General features: G+C 48.3%; 1 protein-coding gene across 2 annotated transcripts in view; it reads left to right on the top strand.

The window, feature by feature from the left end:
* IFT172 (intraflagellar transport 172) overlaps positions 1-16,513 on the top strand; it is a 38,984-nt gene that overhangs the window by 5,872 nt on the left and 16,599 nt on the right. The window contains exons 7-23 of one of the 2 annotated variants that reach the window (XM_086461807.1): positions 265-352; positions 1,218-1,432; positions 1,529-1,652; positions 2,708-2,803; positions 3,417-3,578; positions 5,293-5,346; positions 5,872-5,975; positions 6,646-6,731; positions 7,247-7,359; positions 9,360-9,461; positions 9,833-9,969; positions 10,807-10,914; positions 11,450-11,534; positions 11,842-11,934; positions 12,272-12,349; positions 14,028-14,276; positions 16,127-16,205. In XM_086461807.1, coding sequence (XP_086317933.1) covers positions 265-352; positions 1,218-1,432; positions 1,529-1,652; positions 2,708-2,803; positions 3,417-3,578; positions 5,293-5,346; positions 5,872-5,975; positions 6,646-6,731; positions 7,247-7,359; positions 9,360-9,461; positions 9,833-9,969; positions 10,807-10,914; positions 11,450-11,534; positions 11,842-11,934; positions 12,272-12,349; positions 14,028-14,276; positions 16,127-16,205 — 1,973 coding nt within the window. Of the gene's footprint in view, positions 1-264; positions 353-1,217; positions 1,433-1,528; positions 1,653-2,707; positions 2,804-3,416; positions 3,579-5,292; positions 5,347-5,871; positions 5,976-6,645; positions 6,732-7,246; positions 7,360-9,293; positions 9,462-9,832; positions 9,970-10,806; positions 10,915-11,449; positions 11,535-11,841; positions 11,935-12,271; positions 12,350-14,027; positions 14,277-16,126; positions 16,206-16,513 lie in introns of both variants that reach the window. The other variant, XM_086461806.1, reaches the window with a different exon arrangement.

Raw genomic sequence — 16,513 nt, 5'->3', positions numbered from 1 at the left:
GCCTCTCTGTGGTTTTATAATGTAGAAGTTGATTGTTATGATTTTACCTGGTGAAGATACTTAACTGGCCACTCTCCATACTTTTGTTTGCTTTGTTTTCACAGACACCGATACAAGTTCTAGATATTCTTGTCTTTGGCGAAAGTTCCTTTGATGAGGAACATCAACCATCACCCTGGAACTGGCTCCTCTGGGCAGGGATATGAAAATAAAGGTGCAAGTCTTGCTGCAATATTGCGTCATCCTGTCTGTGTTTCTTTGCAGTGTGTCGGGGAAGGGAATCCTGTCTGGCCATGCAGATGGAACCATAGTACGCTTCTTCTTTGATGATGAGGGCTCAGGTGAATCACAGGTATCAAAGATCCTTCCTCAATGAGCAAAATTCCTGTTTGCACAGGCTAGTCCCCAGCTTAAGAGCTCTGGAGAGGGATCAGGCTGTGGAGGGAGTGCGAGTCTGGAGAGAAGCTGCAGTCTGCGCTTGCTAGCATAGGTTTTATGGAGCACTGATGAAGACAGAACAGTGACTAGATGCTTTGAAATACACTGAGTGCAGTGGTAAGAGAGGAAGTTACGGTTTTGTGTATGAGACATAAGGCTTTTCAGATGTCTGGAAAGATCTGATGTTAGTGTGTCCAGGAGAATGATGCTTGAATGGGTAGGGTTCTAGGGAATAGCTATTGTCATCTTCTCAGTGAGCAACGTGTAGTTATCCCAGTTAACCCCGAATCCCAGGTTCACACTCTGTCTGTGGACAGGATACTCTGGGCACCCAGCATTTCTCCTGAGCCTCCTGCTCCTCCCCAAAAGGAGTAGTCTCTGTGTTTCAGGCTGTGGTGAAGGGAATGCTGTTCTCACTCAGATCTTTTCTCTCCAACTGAAGCAGTTTGAGCTTGTCTGCTGTCTACCGTGATATGCTGAAGGCCCATATATACTCTGCTATGTTAAGAGCACATCCCACTCTAGTTAGGGGTACTGTTCTTCTTAACTGGCAACAGGAATCTTCTCTCCCAGTTAAATGAACGGAATAGCTGATACATCTCTCAGTTCTGGTTTCTCTCTGCCTTCCTACAGGCTGGGGCAGGTGGCCAGAGCCACCCCCATGAACCAGAGTTTACAGAAGGGCCCCATGCAGGTCTCACTGCGACGGCTGAATAGAGAGGCCAGCTGGGGGGTAGAGCCTTTCGTGTTCTCAGGATGTTCCTCCTTGTCTATTGCAGGGTAAGTTGGTGGTGCATTCCTGTCCTCCTTATGCCCTCGCCTGGGCTTCCAGCAGCATTGTGGCTGCAGGCTGCGATAAGAAGATTGTAGCTTATGGGAAGGAGGGCAACGTGATTCAAACCTTTGACTATAGCCGGGATTCTTCAGAGAAGGAATTCACCACAGCGGCTGCCAGCCCGGGTGGCCAGTCTGTTGTCATTGGCAGCTATGATAGGTAGGGTGCCTAATGGTAAAGCTGCCCCTTTATAGCGCTTTCTTCTTCAGCCATACGCAGTTCTTCATGTCTCTGCTTTCTCGGCTGTTCTCACAGGTTAAGGGTTTTGAACTGGAGCCCACGCCGCAGTGCCTGGGAGGAAGGCAAACCCAAAGAAATAGCTCACCTCTACACCATCACAGCTTTAGCATGGAAGAGGGACGGTTCACGGATCTGTGCGGTTTGTATCATCATGTTGTAGCCCAGGAGTCACGCATCAGGGACAGTCTTACGTGTGCTCCTGAGAACGACATGACACAGTACAGCACGGGGAGGGTTTAGAGAGTGGTCACACCATCACTTAGGTGTGCGATGCAAGGTGACTAGGCTGACACCTTGTGCAGGGGACATTGCTGCAGTGTGCAGAGTATGAACCTGTAAAAATCATGGATGATTGTGTAATGGCTCTTTGGCAGCAGCAGTCCTCCATTTTCACAGAAGCATAATAAGGTCAGCGTAGCTTCTCTAGAGCAGTCTCGTGAGCTTTCGTTCCATTGAGCACCTGTGAGAAGCGGTGTAAAAACTGATCTGTTACTTATACTCTGTTTTCAGTTCAGGGTTGTCTTCTACCTTGTGCAGTTGGGCCTTGATCTGCCCTTCTCAATTAATTTAAATAATTCTTTAAAGCTTTTTGAATTAATCTTTCTGGAAATCTTTCTGGTTTGGGTTGAATAACTCTTTAAAGCACTTAAATTATTTATTTTGCTATTAAGCTTCTCTTTAATAATTTTTGCATCTTTTTATGTTCAATGATCACCAATCCTTGAAATATTTTCAGACAGAGACTTAACTGAACATGTGAACGAGTACTTGCAGAGAAGGGGAAGGGGCTAAGGGATAGGAGATCGGTGAAAGGAGTGGGGATGTTATAAAGAAAGAGACAAAGGTGGAAGGATTCTGCTGGAAGGGAAGATAGATTGGGAGGCTGGGAGAAGTGGGAAACTGAGAAGGATAATGGGGAAGGTGAGGATAAAGGTGATTTTTAACCCCTCGGCCATGAATGTGCCGGTATGTGGTAAGCTCTGTTTCTCTGAGAATTTCTCCATCTTTCTGTTCTCTCAAGAAAGTCAAGATAGGGCTGGTCCTCATGCACCTGGGGGCTTGAGCCTTGTTCCCCAAAGCAGCCAGGACCTGTGGATTTCTGTCTCACCTCTGATCCTCTTCGCGTAAGTAGGGTCTGGAATATCTGTCCTTCACAGAGTTCACTGACTGTGTGCAATGTGTTTGTTTCCACAGGGCACTCTGTGTGGAGGAGTTGAACAATTTGACTGCTGCCTTCGCAGAAGCATTTACAAAAATAAATTTGAAATTACATACGTGGGACCAAGCCAGGTAAGAGAATATCTAATGAGGTAATATCTCTTGATGAAGATGGGGTGCTTGCTAAAACTAGATGTGTTTGGAGTTCTGCACCTCTGGTTCGTTCATAGCAACTTGTCAGGAAAGGCATAGGGGATATTCCAGGGATGGGGCCAAGGCTGGGTGGAAATTGGCTAGGAGCAAAGACAATGGAGTTTATTTCCTAGCTTGTAAATTTGTGTGGAGTACCTCCATGCCAAATGCAGGCTCTTTAAGAGGTTTAATTTCAGCCAACTTTACCTCATTCAAAATCCGGTAGTAAGAGTGAGCTAGCAGTCTAGGCACCCTGCTGTAGTCAGTGGAGAGAGAGCAGGACTCTCAGAGGGTGGCTCATCCTCGGGGGCTTGAGTAGTTCTCCAGTTAAGCTAGGAACTGCTAAATGGCAGAAGTGAGAACCCCACACTTGTACTACGGTTGTCATCCTGTACAAAGGGAATGGTAAGCTTCCTTTAAAAAGCAGAGTGAAATGATGTGAGGGGACATCTAAATACCCACGTATCATTTGTTGCATAATCTTCCATGAGGCAAGAAGTCTGTGTTCTTCCTCTGTGCATGGCTTCATATTGCTTTTTCACACTTTCTCTAGGTCATTGTGAAGAACCTTTCAACAGGAACTCGAGTTGTGTTGAAATCCCAGTATGGTTATGAGATTGATGAGGTGAAGATCTTGGGGAAAGACAGATATCTGGTGGCCCATACCTCAGACACATTATTGCTGGGTGACATCAGCTCCAACAAGCTCAGTGAGGTACTGGAAAATCTGTGGCATTTCTCAGGTGTCAAATGCTTAACTTTGTAGTTCAAAAGCTATGTTTTCTATATGAGAACAATACATTTATTTTCAAAGAACCATAGAATAATTCAGGTGGGAAGGGACCTTGGGAGATCTTACCCAAAGGAAGGTCAATATTAAATTCAGATGTCATTGCTCAGATCCCACAGTTTCTCTGGTCTTCTGTTCCAAAGTTTTACTGTCCTCGTGGGGGGAAAGCTTTTTTTCCTAAATCTCATTGGATTTGCTGTTTTAATTTATTACCATTTCTTATTCTTTCGCTGTGCATTTGCCAAAACCAGCCTGGCATTGCTTTGTTAGACATTTCCTAAGTGTTCCCTTCTCCAGGCTGAAGAAGCCCAGTTCCTTCAGCCTCACTTCGTAGTGCAAGTGCTTCATCCCCAGCCATCCTGGTGGCACTCTGCTGAACTTGCATTTGTCAATGTCTTTCTTCTACTGGGGGGCCCAAAACTGGATGCTGTACGTATGTACATTACAGATGTGAATGTATGAATCTTAGTGTGTTTTAAAAAAGGCAGCCAAACAAAAAGCCCTAAAACAAAACAAACATTCATGACGTCAGTACCACAGCTTATGCCAGCATCATTTCTGGTACCAAACAATTCATATAAAACTGTCCATGTGCTGAGCCTCACAGTGCACTGAGTGCTGAGCCTGTGTGCCAAGCCTGGAGAATGTGGGCAGTAGGTTAGTGTCTGATAAAAGTATTAAATAGGCTTCAGGATTTATTTGCTTTGTTCATACAGGTGTCATGTACTTTTAGTCAGGCTAATGGTGTGCTAATCAATCTAGCTGGGAACAGGAGCCCCTGGCTACAGATTTGGGTTAGACGATACTAATGCTTGGTAATCCAACTGAAAACGTGACCGGACTAAATCTCCCAGGTTTCCCTACATCATGCTGCACAGAGGAGTTTTTCTTTCAGTTGCACAGCTATACTCACTTCTTATAAAGAACAGGGTTGTGAGTAGCCCATTTACCATCTTGCCATCTTACTGGAGTTTTGCTGAAGCGGAGACTTGGAGGTCCTGCTCCAGGAGGGGAGAGGACACTTCAACCTTGGCTTTCATCTTTCTGCCTCTCTGACCACTTGCCTGTTGTCCTCACAGTAACTATTGTATTATCCAGTGCTCTTCTCAAATTCCAGATCAGTTGGTCCCCCACTAGCACTATGCTGATCAGTCATTGCTAACATGACCCCAAAAAAGAAGAGTTTCAGCTACATGTGGTGTGGAGATTCTGCGCCCACAAATGGCAGCACTGATTCTGTGGAGGAGATTTACTGAGGCAAAGGGGCTGTTGGGGGTGTTTTTAATAATAAAGTTAGTCTGAGGAAGGTGAAGAAGTGCCTGTGAAAGAATAGGCTAGAGGAGGTGCATAGGTCACGTAAAGGCCTCTTGTCCGGAAGGCAATAAGATACTACACAGAGTACAGGAGTCTGAAGCAGAAGTTTAAAAAAAGGAGAGGGAAGTGAGGAACTTGCAAGCTGGGAATGACTGAACAACAGTGTTGGCAGCTGAGTTGCTCGAAGATGATCCCTTCTGCAGTGTAATTCTTGCTGTCTGTTGTGGGAGTTGGGAGCCGGACAGTGGACCACAATGCATGCAACCCGGTCCTCTGCAGGAGCTGTCAGCCTGCCATTTGCCCACTCCATGCCATTGCTTTGTAGGTAGCCTGGCAAGGATCTGGAGGAAATGAGAAGTTCTTCTTCGACAATGGGAATGTAAGTTGGATGGGACAGGACGCTACCCGTGAGTGGTTAGTAAAGCTATGTGTGCACCAGCAGAAAAAGTGCCAACTGCACTTCGGGAACACCCTGTTTCTCAGCAGTTTCCCGGACTTACACCCTCCATGCAGATCCAGATCTGCTTCCTCTCCGTACTTGCCTTTTCCACATGCCAGGTACAGAACAACCTCAGTGTGTGGACTGTCAAATTATACAAGTCATAACCCTGTAGGAGGGAGGAGCAGTAAAACAGCAACAGCCAGAAAGGATGTTAAGAGGTACAGAATACAGCTGTCAGGGTGACAGCCTAGCTCCTGCAGGACTGACAGGCCCAGAACTAGAATCCCCAACCCTGAGGAAAAGCTGGCGGTCACAACAGGAATCCAAGGACAATTCCTTACTCATCCCAGAGGGTTTGAATTTAGACTTGTGTGCAGCAGAGTTTTTTTCCGCACACCTCACTGGTAGGCGTGTGTGCTTACCTGGCTTTTCTGTAAGAGTATATTCCCCTCTCACCTTCAGGTCTGCATGATCTTTAATGCTGGAGAGCTGACACTGGTGGAATATGGAAGCAATGACATCCTGGGGTCTGTCCGCACAGAGTTCGTGAACCCTCATCTTGTCAGGCAAGTGTTAAACCTGCCTGTGTGGCTAGTACAGGCATTTTGTGAGAGTGACCTGAGACATGTACACCTGGATGGCCCACTCTGTAGAACGCAGCCCCCAGACACTGGGACCTGACTAATCTGCTTCTGACAGTGACCAGCGGTGGGCTTTGATTGCTCAGTTACACTTAATGGTTGTAAAGTTTTAGAAGCACAAGAGCCTATTTTCCTCTGGTACATGCTGATTGAAGCTTGATTTGGCTGTTGCTGAAGAGGGACCTCCTGTGCATGTGCTCGGGCATCTCTGCATCCAGCTGGTTCTAGTACAGCATTATCAGGGAGTTTAGATGCCAGCAGGACCTCCTCTCTCCCTCTGAAATGCCACGCTCTATTTTCTGGTTTGAGAGAAGAGGTGATCATGGGCTGCTCAGAGGTGGAAGCAGCGTAACTAATTTGCTATTGGGGACCCTGGTTCCAGAGGGGCAGCTTGTGGAGTGAAGCCGTGAATCAGAAAGGTTTGTTCTCACTTGAGGCGGCTGTAGGTACTGTGCAAGAGTCACAGGTCAGAGAACTGCAAGAGGCTTCGTGTGCTTGGGGAAACTGCAGGTGAGTCTGGGAGGGGCTACGTGATTCAGTCCTGTGAACTCAGAGGGTAGTAAAGGTAACGGTCATCCTTCCTTTCCAATAATAGTGTCCGTATCAATGAGAGACGGCAGAGAGGCGTGGAGGAGAACAAGAGACTGGCTTATCTGATAGACATCAAGACTATAGCAACAGGTGAATGTAAACCTCCCCTCCCTGTATTTTGCCAGCCTTCCTGATTCCTTTGCGCTTTCTGTGCCCTGCAGCATATCCCTGAGGGTCCTCTTTGCATTCACTCTACCGAGCAGCAGATTCCTGAAGACCCGCTTTGCATTCACTCTGCCTGGCAGCAGACCACTGCAGACTAGGCTGTCCTGCTTTTGGCAGGTTGGCTGCCTGGTGTGGATGCAGCTGTGGGGTGGCTGTGACTGTGTCCTGGACCTGAGGTTCTGTGCAGTTCAGCATGATGATATTGCTGCCTGCGCTGCCTGCGATCCGTGCATGCTTACAGAAGGGTGGAGGGAGTTACCTCTGTTGATAAGGCATCAGGATAAAATGTCACTGCAGTCTGCTTTTCATGTCACCGTGTTTGCCAGCGGGTCCTGCCCTAATTTGGTCCGAGGCACCTGATCCCCGTGGGACAGCGTTGAATGTTCAGCACTGTGGGGCACCTTAGGTACTTACACCGTTTCCTTTCTTTCCTTCCCAAGTGGACCTTGTTGGTGGCTACAACACTGGCACTATCAACCACGACAGCAAGATTGATTGGCTGGAGCTGAATGAAACAGGCCACAAACTACTCTTCAGGGACAAGAAGATGAGGGTGAGGTGGACACATCTGGGGGAGTGTGGCAAGATGGCATGCCTGGGGAGAGGTAAAGACAGATGTGTGTGAATGCAGGGAGGGAGCTGAGAAACACGTCTGAAGTACTGATCATTTTTTGACCACTCCTCTGAGAAAGATAGTCCATGTTCAGATTGCATGGGCTGGCAGCATTGCACGCTCGGTCTTGAGTCATAGTGAATTCTGAATGTGGAAAAAGGGACTGGCCACTTGAAAGGATTACAGGAATGTTGTCAGAGTATGCAGGGATGCAATGAGGAAGGCTAAGGCCCGCTTGGAATTAAAGCTGGCAAGGGGTGTCGAGGGTAACAACAAGAGCATCTTCAAGTACGTCAGTAGCAACAGGAAGACTAGGGAAAATGTGGGCCCGCTGCTGAATGAAGTAGTGCCCTGGTGAGACCCCGTCTGGAATAGTGTGTCCAGTTCTGGGCCCCTCAGTTCAAGGAGGACGGGGAACTGCTGGAAAGAGTCCGGCGCAGAGCCACAAAGGTGATCGAGGGGGTGGAACATCTCCCTTGTGATGAAAGGCTGAGGGAGCTGGGTCTCTTGAGCCTGGAGAAGAGGAGACTGAGGGGTGACCTCATCGATGGTTATAAATACGTGACGGGCGAGTGGAGCCGGGCTCTTCTCGGTGATGGCCAGTGACAGGACAAGGGGCAGTGGGTGCAAGCTGGAGCACGGGAGGTTCCACATGAACATGAGGAAAAACTTTTTCCCTGTGAGGGTGGCAGAGCCCTGGCACAGGCTGCCCAGGGAGGCTGTGGAGTCTCCTTCTCTGGAGACATTCAAAACCCGCCTGGACGCGTTCCTGTGTGACCTGCTCTGGGTGGTCCTGCTCTGGCAGGGGGGTTGGACTGGATGATCCTTCGAGGTCCCTTCCAACCCCTCACGTTCTGTGATTCTGTGAAACAGGCTTCTATTTGCAAGTGATACAAGTGTTTCCGCAAAGCTGCGTATGTCCTATCATGTGAGGAGAGAGAACTTTTCCAGCAATGTATTTTTTTAAATTTACTTCTGCAGTCTTGTTCAGTTTATATTTGGGTCCTGTCATTTACTGTCTCAAGAAGAGACAGTGGCATCATCAAGATTGCTGTTGCCTCTTCTGGCTCCTTTTCAGGCCTCAGGAGGCTACATAGACGGCTCCTTCATCAAATACTGCAACCGGCCTAAGTCAGACAGAACCACGATTCTCCTAAGCTATGTCTGTACTATTTCTCGTTTGGTACAGACTGAAACAGGGACTTTCTTGTTCCCTTTTGACTGGTATGTCATGAGACTGGCACAATGCTTTCTTCTTTTTCTCACCTTTGCTAGCTGAGGACAATTATGACAAGGAGCAGAGACAGCCTGGGACTTCTAAGTTACCAGGGCATCATACATCTTGTGCCATGTGTCAGGTTACACTCTCCAAATTGTCAGGTTTGTTTCAGCGCAGTGTATTCTACAAACAAACACCCTCTCACCTTAGCAGCAACAGTTCTTGCGATAAGACTTCAGCTAGGATGGACAGTTCAGCCGAGAACTGAAGAGGAAGGCCCTTCTTGGTCCCCTAGTTTGTTTGCATGAAGGACTTAGGAGACCATTCTGCTGTTCCAGCTCTGCAACTGAGAGGGAACTGAAGGAGCACAAGACATACTCTGCTTTATATATACATGTGCCTAGCAATAAGGAAGACGGGATCTGAGCACGCTGCATAAAATGCTTGCAAGGGTTAAAAAAGGTCTTAAGTCTTGGATAGTGATGTGTATAAGTAACAGTGTGCGAGTTTGGGCTATGTATCCTGGAAAAAGTCTGATTCCTGGTTGGTAGTATCTGTTTGCAGGATGCTTGCTCAGATGTTCCTGCTGTGTTCATGTGAGCTAGCAGCCCAGCCATGAGCCCAGCTGAGCCTTTTTCTCCTCTTCCCCCCCTAGTTGCAGCTCTATGACATTGAAAGCGGCACCAAGACTACCATTTTGAACTATTGCTCCTACGTGCAGTGGGTCCCAGGCAGTGATGTGGTGGTGGCTCAGAACAGAAACAGCCTCTGCATTTGGTATAACATTGATGCTCCAGAGCGAGTCACCATGTTTCCTCTGAAGGTAAAACTCCGGAGACGTTGATTGCCTCCAGCAGTTTCTGTTACTTCGTGCTCACAAGTGTGGGGATAGTCAGGGTGGTATTGCAGAAGGGAGACAGAAGGGAACTGCTAGTTTCTTCTGGACAAAACATGAGCTCATCTGTCAGCTATGTGGCAGGCATTTCTGGCAGGAGATGGAGGTGGTTAATATAGCAAGGAGCTGTTCAGTAGCTTTTTCCTTCCCTCTGGTGAGATGAGGACAATGTCTGTCCAGGGTGAGCTCATTCAGCAGAACTTTAATGAGCAGAGCTGTTGCAGTGCTGTCCTCACATCCCTGCTACCCTGCATACTTTAGGAGAACAGGGGTGTGTTAATAGCTGGTACTCTTTCCAGGGGGATATCGTAGACTTGGAACGGAATGATGGAAAGACTGAAGTGATAGTATCTGAAGGGGTGAACACTGTGTCCTACACCCTGGATGAAGGCCTCATAGAGTTTGGAACTGCTGTTGACGATGGGGATTATCACAGGTATGTGCTAGATACACCACATGGTGAAGGCAAGTGGCCCACTTCACGTGACAGACACCTGAGAGTCAGCAGTCCATGAACTATAGCGGACAGCTTTCCATACAGAGTTGAAGTTTAGGCTCTGAGCATGATGCTGGTGCCAGGCCTGGCTATAATGCACAGCAGAGTCCTTCAGGAGTGGATATTCAGCTTTTTCATCCTCACAGCTCTATGGTTTCAAACTCGGGGGCACAAGAGACAGGCCCGTCTGGTCCCATTGACGCTGAGAGAAATTAACTGAAGGCAGTTTTCACTTAACTGCAGTAAGTGTGTCTTCCGTAGCAGCCAGATGCGAAGTGGTACTCAGGTGCTTTTGCTGCTGCCCCTCGGGGGATGGTGACAGTGTCATGGAAACATTCAGGAGCTGTGCAGAGTAAAAACTGACTGCCTTGAGCAGTCATGGTAGCCACCTGGGCATTGCTGACATTGTTATAGGGCTTTAAAATTGACCAGGGAAGAAAATTTCACATGTTCATCGCACTGTTACCGCTTGAGAGACTTTTTTGCACCAGGGACTTGCTTCGGACACAACATTTTGGACTTGCCCCACACTGCTACAGCCTTCTGCTGACCATATGCCTCTAAGTACCATAGCCCAGACAGGGATCATGTAAGTCTCTGAATTTTTCCCTGATGTGTCAGGCCCTTTGTTATACAATCCTCTTCAGAACGGGTCCAGCCTAGCCTGCTTGGTTTTCCGTGCAACTCTTGTTAGGCAGCTCCTGTCTCAGCCTAGGATTTTCCTCAGAGGGCTCTCCTATTCTGTTACTGAAAGTCTGCAAACCTCTCTGTCTTAAGGGCTACTGCGTTTTTGGAGACACTGGAAATGTCCACAGAGACTGAAGCCATGTGGAAGACTCTAAGCAGACTGGCTTTGGAAGCTAAACAGCTGCACATTGCAGAGAGGTACAGGAGGAAGTTATTAACATCTTTCTGGCTTAAACGCTGTCTTTGCTGAATCCCTCACAGAAACCAGGGTCTAACTAAAATGTGACTTTTTGTGCAGCCGGGAAGATTCACTGCATTGGAGAATTAAGTGTCCTCTGTTCCAGGCAATGACTTTGCCCTTTTATCCTAAAGAGTAATGCTGGAACTGGAGACAGGAAAACATCACTCTGTAGCATAAATTTTTGCTGGTGGCAACCCAAAGCAATGTGTAGCAAGGCTTCAGGGAGCTGACAGACATGGAAAAGCTCAGTGCGTCTCTGAAGCCTGGGGAAGTGAAGCATGAGCGCTGTTGATGGCCATGGCTTCTCCCATGGAGCAGGGCTAGAGGGCACATCTAAACGTGGGTCTTGGCAAAAGCCGCCTCTTGAAGCAGGGCCACCTCTCCTTTCCAGCTTGCACAGTTGGGTCTGCTGCCCAGGTTCTGATATTCTTTTCTTGGACCAAAAGCGGGCAGCAAAGCCCAGTTATTGGCTAACTGCTTTGCTCTTTCCAGGTGCTTTGCAGCTCTGGGCAACATGTCAAAGGCTCGATTTCTGCATGAAACCAATACCATTGCTGACCAGGCAGCTCAAGAGCACGTAAGTCAAACTTTTTCTGCTGTGCAGGGCAGGTGCTTCCCTGTGAACACTTGCATACACTTTATCTCCTGTGTCCATGCTCACCAGTATCCTGCTACAGACCAGTACCTGGTCATGTAGAAACTTCTGACATAGTCCTTCATCCACACCTGCCAGGCTATCCATTTCATATTGCTCCTGTCTTGTCACTCCTGGGATTCTCAACTGTCTTTAGTTTCTGTAATGACATAGACCGCACCTGCCGTCACCTCCCTTGTGTCATTCCAGAGCCTTTTTTTTTCACTCAGCAAACTGATGTTATCTGCAGGGTGGGGATGGTACAGACCATTATCTGGTGCGTGCCCGCTTGGCCATGCTAGACAAGAACTACAAGCTGGCAGAGATGATCTTCCTGGAACAAGTGAGTAAAGGAACAAGGAGCAGAAAAGGTCTCGTTTATTTCTGAACAGAGAGGTTTGTGCCCTGGTGTGAAAGAGAAAAGGAAGAGCTTGCGTATTCCTGGGAGAAGAGTTTTTGCCCTGAAATAGAAGGAGCTATTTCTTGTTCCAAGGTGTAGGATTGCCCTGAGGTTCATGAAGAGGGTGAGGGAGGATGTATATCCATGTAAAGGGGACGGTACACTTTTTCAGGTGTTTTCTGCACATCTAACCTTGCCCGCTATGAGAGCTCAATTGCAGTGTGTCTGTTAAATGGAGATAAATAGAGCCTTCAGGTTGATACTTTGCTCTCTGACACAGAACGCCACAGAGGAGGCCATGGACATGTACCAGGAACTGCACATGTGGGATGAATGCATTGTGGTTGCCGAGGCCAAGGTACAGAATATAGCTGCACTGGACTGTGGGCTGGGCTTGCTTGATAAGTCTTCTGGTTGGGAGTCCATTCAAGGTCTGGGTTCTCTTCACCTGCCCTATCAGGACCTCACTTATCAGGGGCTCCAAGCAGAAGGGAAGGTTGAACTGATGTAATTACGGCCCCGGGTGAATAGTGAGGGAGAAAGGCTACTGAAATTGGTTTAGGAGTATCTAGGGCTTTGAAAAAGAGTGGATGATGCAGTGGTACACAGGGTTCTGCTAACTGAGCAGCAATCTGTCAGCCTCGCATCTGTGCCTGGGAAGGTCGTGGAACAGATCCTCCTAGAAGCTATGCTAGGACATATGTAGGACAGGGATGTGATTTGAGGCAGCCAGCATGGCTTCACCAAGGGCAAGTCTTGCCTGACCAAACTAGTGGCCGCCTATGATGGCGTGACTACACCGGTGGACAAGGGAAGAGCTACGGATGTCATTTATCTGGACTTCTGTAAGGCCTTTGACCCAGTCCCCCACGACATCCTTCTGTCTGAATTGGAGAGATATGGATTTGATGGGTGGACTGTTTGGTGGATGAGGAATTGGTTGGATGGTCACATCCGGAGAGTAGTGGTCAATGGCTTGATGTCCAGATGGAGATCGGTGACAAGTGGCGTCCCTCGGGGACCTGTGCTGGGACCAGTGCTGTTTAATATCTCTTTGTCAATGACATAGATGGTGGGGTCGAGTGCACCCTCGGCAGGTTTGTAGATGACACCAAGCTGAGCGGTGCAGTTGACCCACCTGCGAGACAGGATGCCATCCAGAGGGACCTCGACAAGCTCAAGGAGTGGGCCGATGTGAACCTCATGAGGTTCAACAAGGCCAAGTGCAAGGTCCTGCACCTGGGTTGGGGAAATCCCTGATGTCAGTACAGGCTGGGGAATGAAGGGATTGAGCCGAGAAGGACTTGGGGGTACTGGTGGACAAAAAGCTGGACATGAGCACTTGCAGTCCAGAAAGCAAACCATATCCTGGGTTGCACGAAAAGGAGTGTGGCCAGCAGGTTGAGGGAGGTGGTTCTGACCCTCTGCTCTGGTGAGACCCCACCTGCAGTGCTGCATCCAGCTCCAGAGTCTTCAGCACAAGAAAGACATGGACCTGTTGGAGCAGATCTAGTGGAGGCCACAAAAATGATCAGAGGGATGGAGCACCTCTTCTATGAGGACAGGCTGAGAGAGTTGGGGTTGTTCAGCCTGGAGAAGAGAAGGCTCCAGGGAGACCTTAGAGCAACCTTCCAGTACTTAAAAGGGGGCCTACAGGAAAGGTGGGGGCAATCTTTTTAGCAGGGCCTGTTGTGATAGGACAAGGAGTGATGGCTTTAAACTAAAAGACTGGATGTCAGGAAGAAATTTTTTGTACTGAGGGTGGCGAGGCACTGGCACAGGCTGCCCAGAGAGGTGGTAGAAGCCCCATCCCTGGAAAGTCCAGGTCAGGTTGGACGGGGCTCTGAGCAACCTGATCTAGTTGAAAATGTCCCTGCTAATTGTGGGGGAGCTGGACTAGATGATCTCTAAAGGTCCCCTCCAACCCAAACTATGCTGTGATCCTATGGTGCCATGAACCATAGCTGTTCAGAGCCTGCAGGATGAGCAGGACATCTTGCCTTGCCCAGGTCAACCAGTGCTGCATTTCTCAACAGGGACACCCGACGCTGGATAAATTGCGTCGGGGTTACTACCAGTGGCTGCTGGATACCCAGCAGGAAGAGAAGGCTGGGGAGGTCCAAGAGGGACAGGGCGACTACCTGGCAGCCATCAGCCTATACCTGCGGGCAGGGCTGCCAGCCAAAGCAGCGCGGCTCGCCATGAGCAGAGATGAGCTGCTGACCAACGGGGACATCGTCAATAGGGTCTCCACGGCACTGATCAGAGGGGAACTGTATGAACAGGTGAGTGGCCCACCCCATTGGGCTTTCTTCTTAGTGGTGCCAAATCTCTTACCTTGTCCTCTGCATCTGTGAGATCCAGGGGCACTGAGCTGCGGCGTAGCAAATGTAATTCTGCGTTGATGTGTTTGCAGTTAACGCTTGGGAGGAAATCCTAACTGCATCCATTATACGCGGGTAAGGTCTAGAATTACTGTTATTAGTCAGGAAAAAGATCACAACTCCTTGGTGACATGTCTCCGAAACATCAGCCAAGTGTTCAGTAATAGTCAAGGAGGCCCTTGGGAAGGTAGGAACCAACAGGAAAGGAGTTGTGAATCAAACAGAAAACGAAATCACTGCACACAAAGTGCTTCCTCACAGTAGAATGAAAAATGATGGCGCAGCCATCATGTAAGGATAGTCTGAATGGAAAAGCTGAGGAAGAGAAACAAAGGAGGTTATGAAGGCAATCTGTAGAACCATGAATAATATAAAGCAGGGAAGTGATTATTCTCTGTGTCTAGTAATACAAAAAATTTGTAACTACTTATTATTAGGTGACAGTTTTAAAACAAAAGGGTATTTTTCACACAGCACATAGTCATGTTAATGTAAGAAAGCAGTGCTGAGTCTGACCAGTGTGCAGCTTGATATCCTGGCCATCAGTGGCCCCTTGTAGATGTTTAAGTGAGGAATATAAGGAACAGGCAAATTTAGGACTGTACTTCCTCTAGTGTACTTTCATGGATTCCAGCAGTTTTCAGACTATAGTGTACCTGAACAGCTTTATTTTTATGTTAAAAAGCTCTTGGTAGATTTCACTTCCATGAGCTTGTCAAATTACTGTTTGAAGCATCTGTACTTTTTGATCTACAGTGTTGGCTGTGAGTTACCCAGTTCAGTTATGTGTTGTGTGAAAAAAAGCAGTTCTTTTTGCTGGCCTGTTTTATGTACCCTGCTTAAATCTCATTTCTGCAGTCTCATTTTGCCTTCAGCATTTTATGACTGTTTCATTTTGACCCAAGAGAATTCTGTGCGCTTCCAAACCTGTCACCTTTTCTTGAGCTGCCGGTTGAAAGAGTAACTGTGAAACTCATTGCTGCCAGATGTTTTGTTACCAGAAGTGTAAACAGTCCAAAAGTGATTAGACAAATCGTGGAAGTAGAGGCTGTCAAAAGCCGTTAAATATGATAATGTGAGGGCATCATGACACAAACTCAGGAAGCTTCTGCAGTGCAGGTTGCCAGAGACAGATAGATGTAATGGAGGAAAGGCTGGTGTATACTTGCTCCGTTCTTACAGTCTTTCTCTGGACGTGTGCTTTCGCCACCATTCGCATACTGAAGGGAACGAATCTTTGGTCTGCCAGGATGGCCTTTCTGGTATTATGCTCTAAGTTCTACGAGCTTTGAGCCTCATCCCAGCAGCGTGACCAGCAGCACCCTTTCCTACAGGATAAAAACCTGCTGCGAGAGGCTGAGCTTCTCCCTTCACTGCTCATGCCCACGGCTCCTGTGTGATTGTCTGCGTAGCAGAGCTCCTAGGGGCTGTGGTCACAGAAGGGGCTGTTGCTGCACCAGCCACTGTGCAGAGAAGGGAGGTTGCCTCAAAAGCTCTTATCTTGTTAGAAAATGGTACCCCCCAGAAAAACACTTCAGATGTGTTGATCGGCAGAGAGGACAATGGTCTCGGCACCGGCAGTCTTTCCTAGAAGTTCTTTTATCCCTGTGCTCTTGGTTAGTGGGGAAGGCATAGCTGATGGAGAAGTCTGTGCGGCAGAACTGATGAGCTCTGTACCCGGGACTGGTAGGGTACAAGTTGGTGTGCGGAAGTAGTGGCTCTGGAAACTGGCAGCTTCTATTTGTCATTAGGCTGGAGACCTGTTTGAGAAGGTTGGGAACCCACAGAAGGCTCTGGAGTGCTATTGCAAGGGCAGTGCCTTCCTGAAAGGTACTGTGCTAAATATGTTCCTCCCCCCTATCCATCCCCAGCAGGAGCCTGGGTACTCTGGCCTGGTGGCAACGTGAGCTGTTGCCCTGGAGCCCGGAGATGCCTCGATGCTCTGAAGCTTCCGTGTATCATCTCATTCAACGTATGTATTTTCACGTAGTTGTACCTGCACACACAGTCCCAGAACAGCATCCTGCTCCCAAGGCCTTGATCATGCTGGTTGCCTCAGCTCTCCACAGGGTCCAGGTTGCTGGGTAGCCCATCGGAGCTGGAGTGGATTAGACAGTCACCACTCCCCTCCCTATGCA

This window comes from Leptosomus discolor, chromosome 2 (genome assembly GCF_034619465.1).
Source record: "Leptosomus discolor isolate bLepDis1 chromosome 2, bLepDis1.hap2, whole genome shotgun sequence".
Lineage (NCBI taxonomy): Eukaryota > Metazoa > Chordata > Aves > Leptosomiformes > Leptosomidae > Leptosomus > Leptosomus discolor.
The sequence above is the reverse complement of the archived record's forward strand: the minus strand, read 5'-3'. Positions and strand labels throughout refer to the sequence as shown.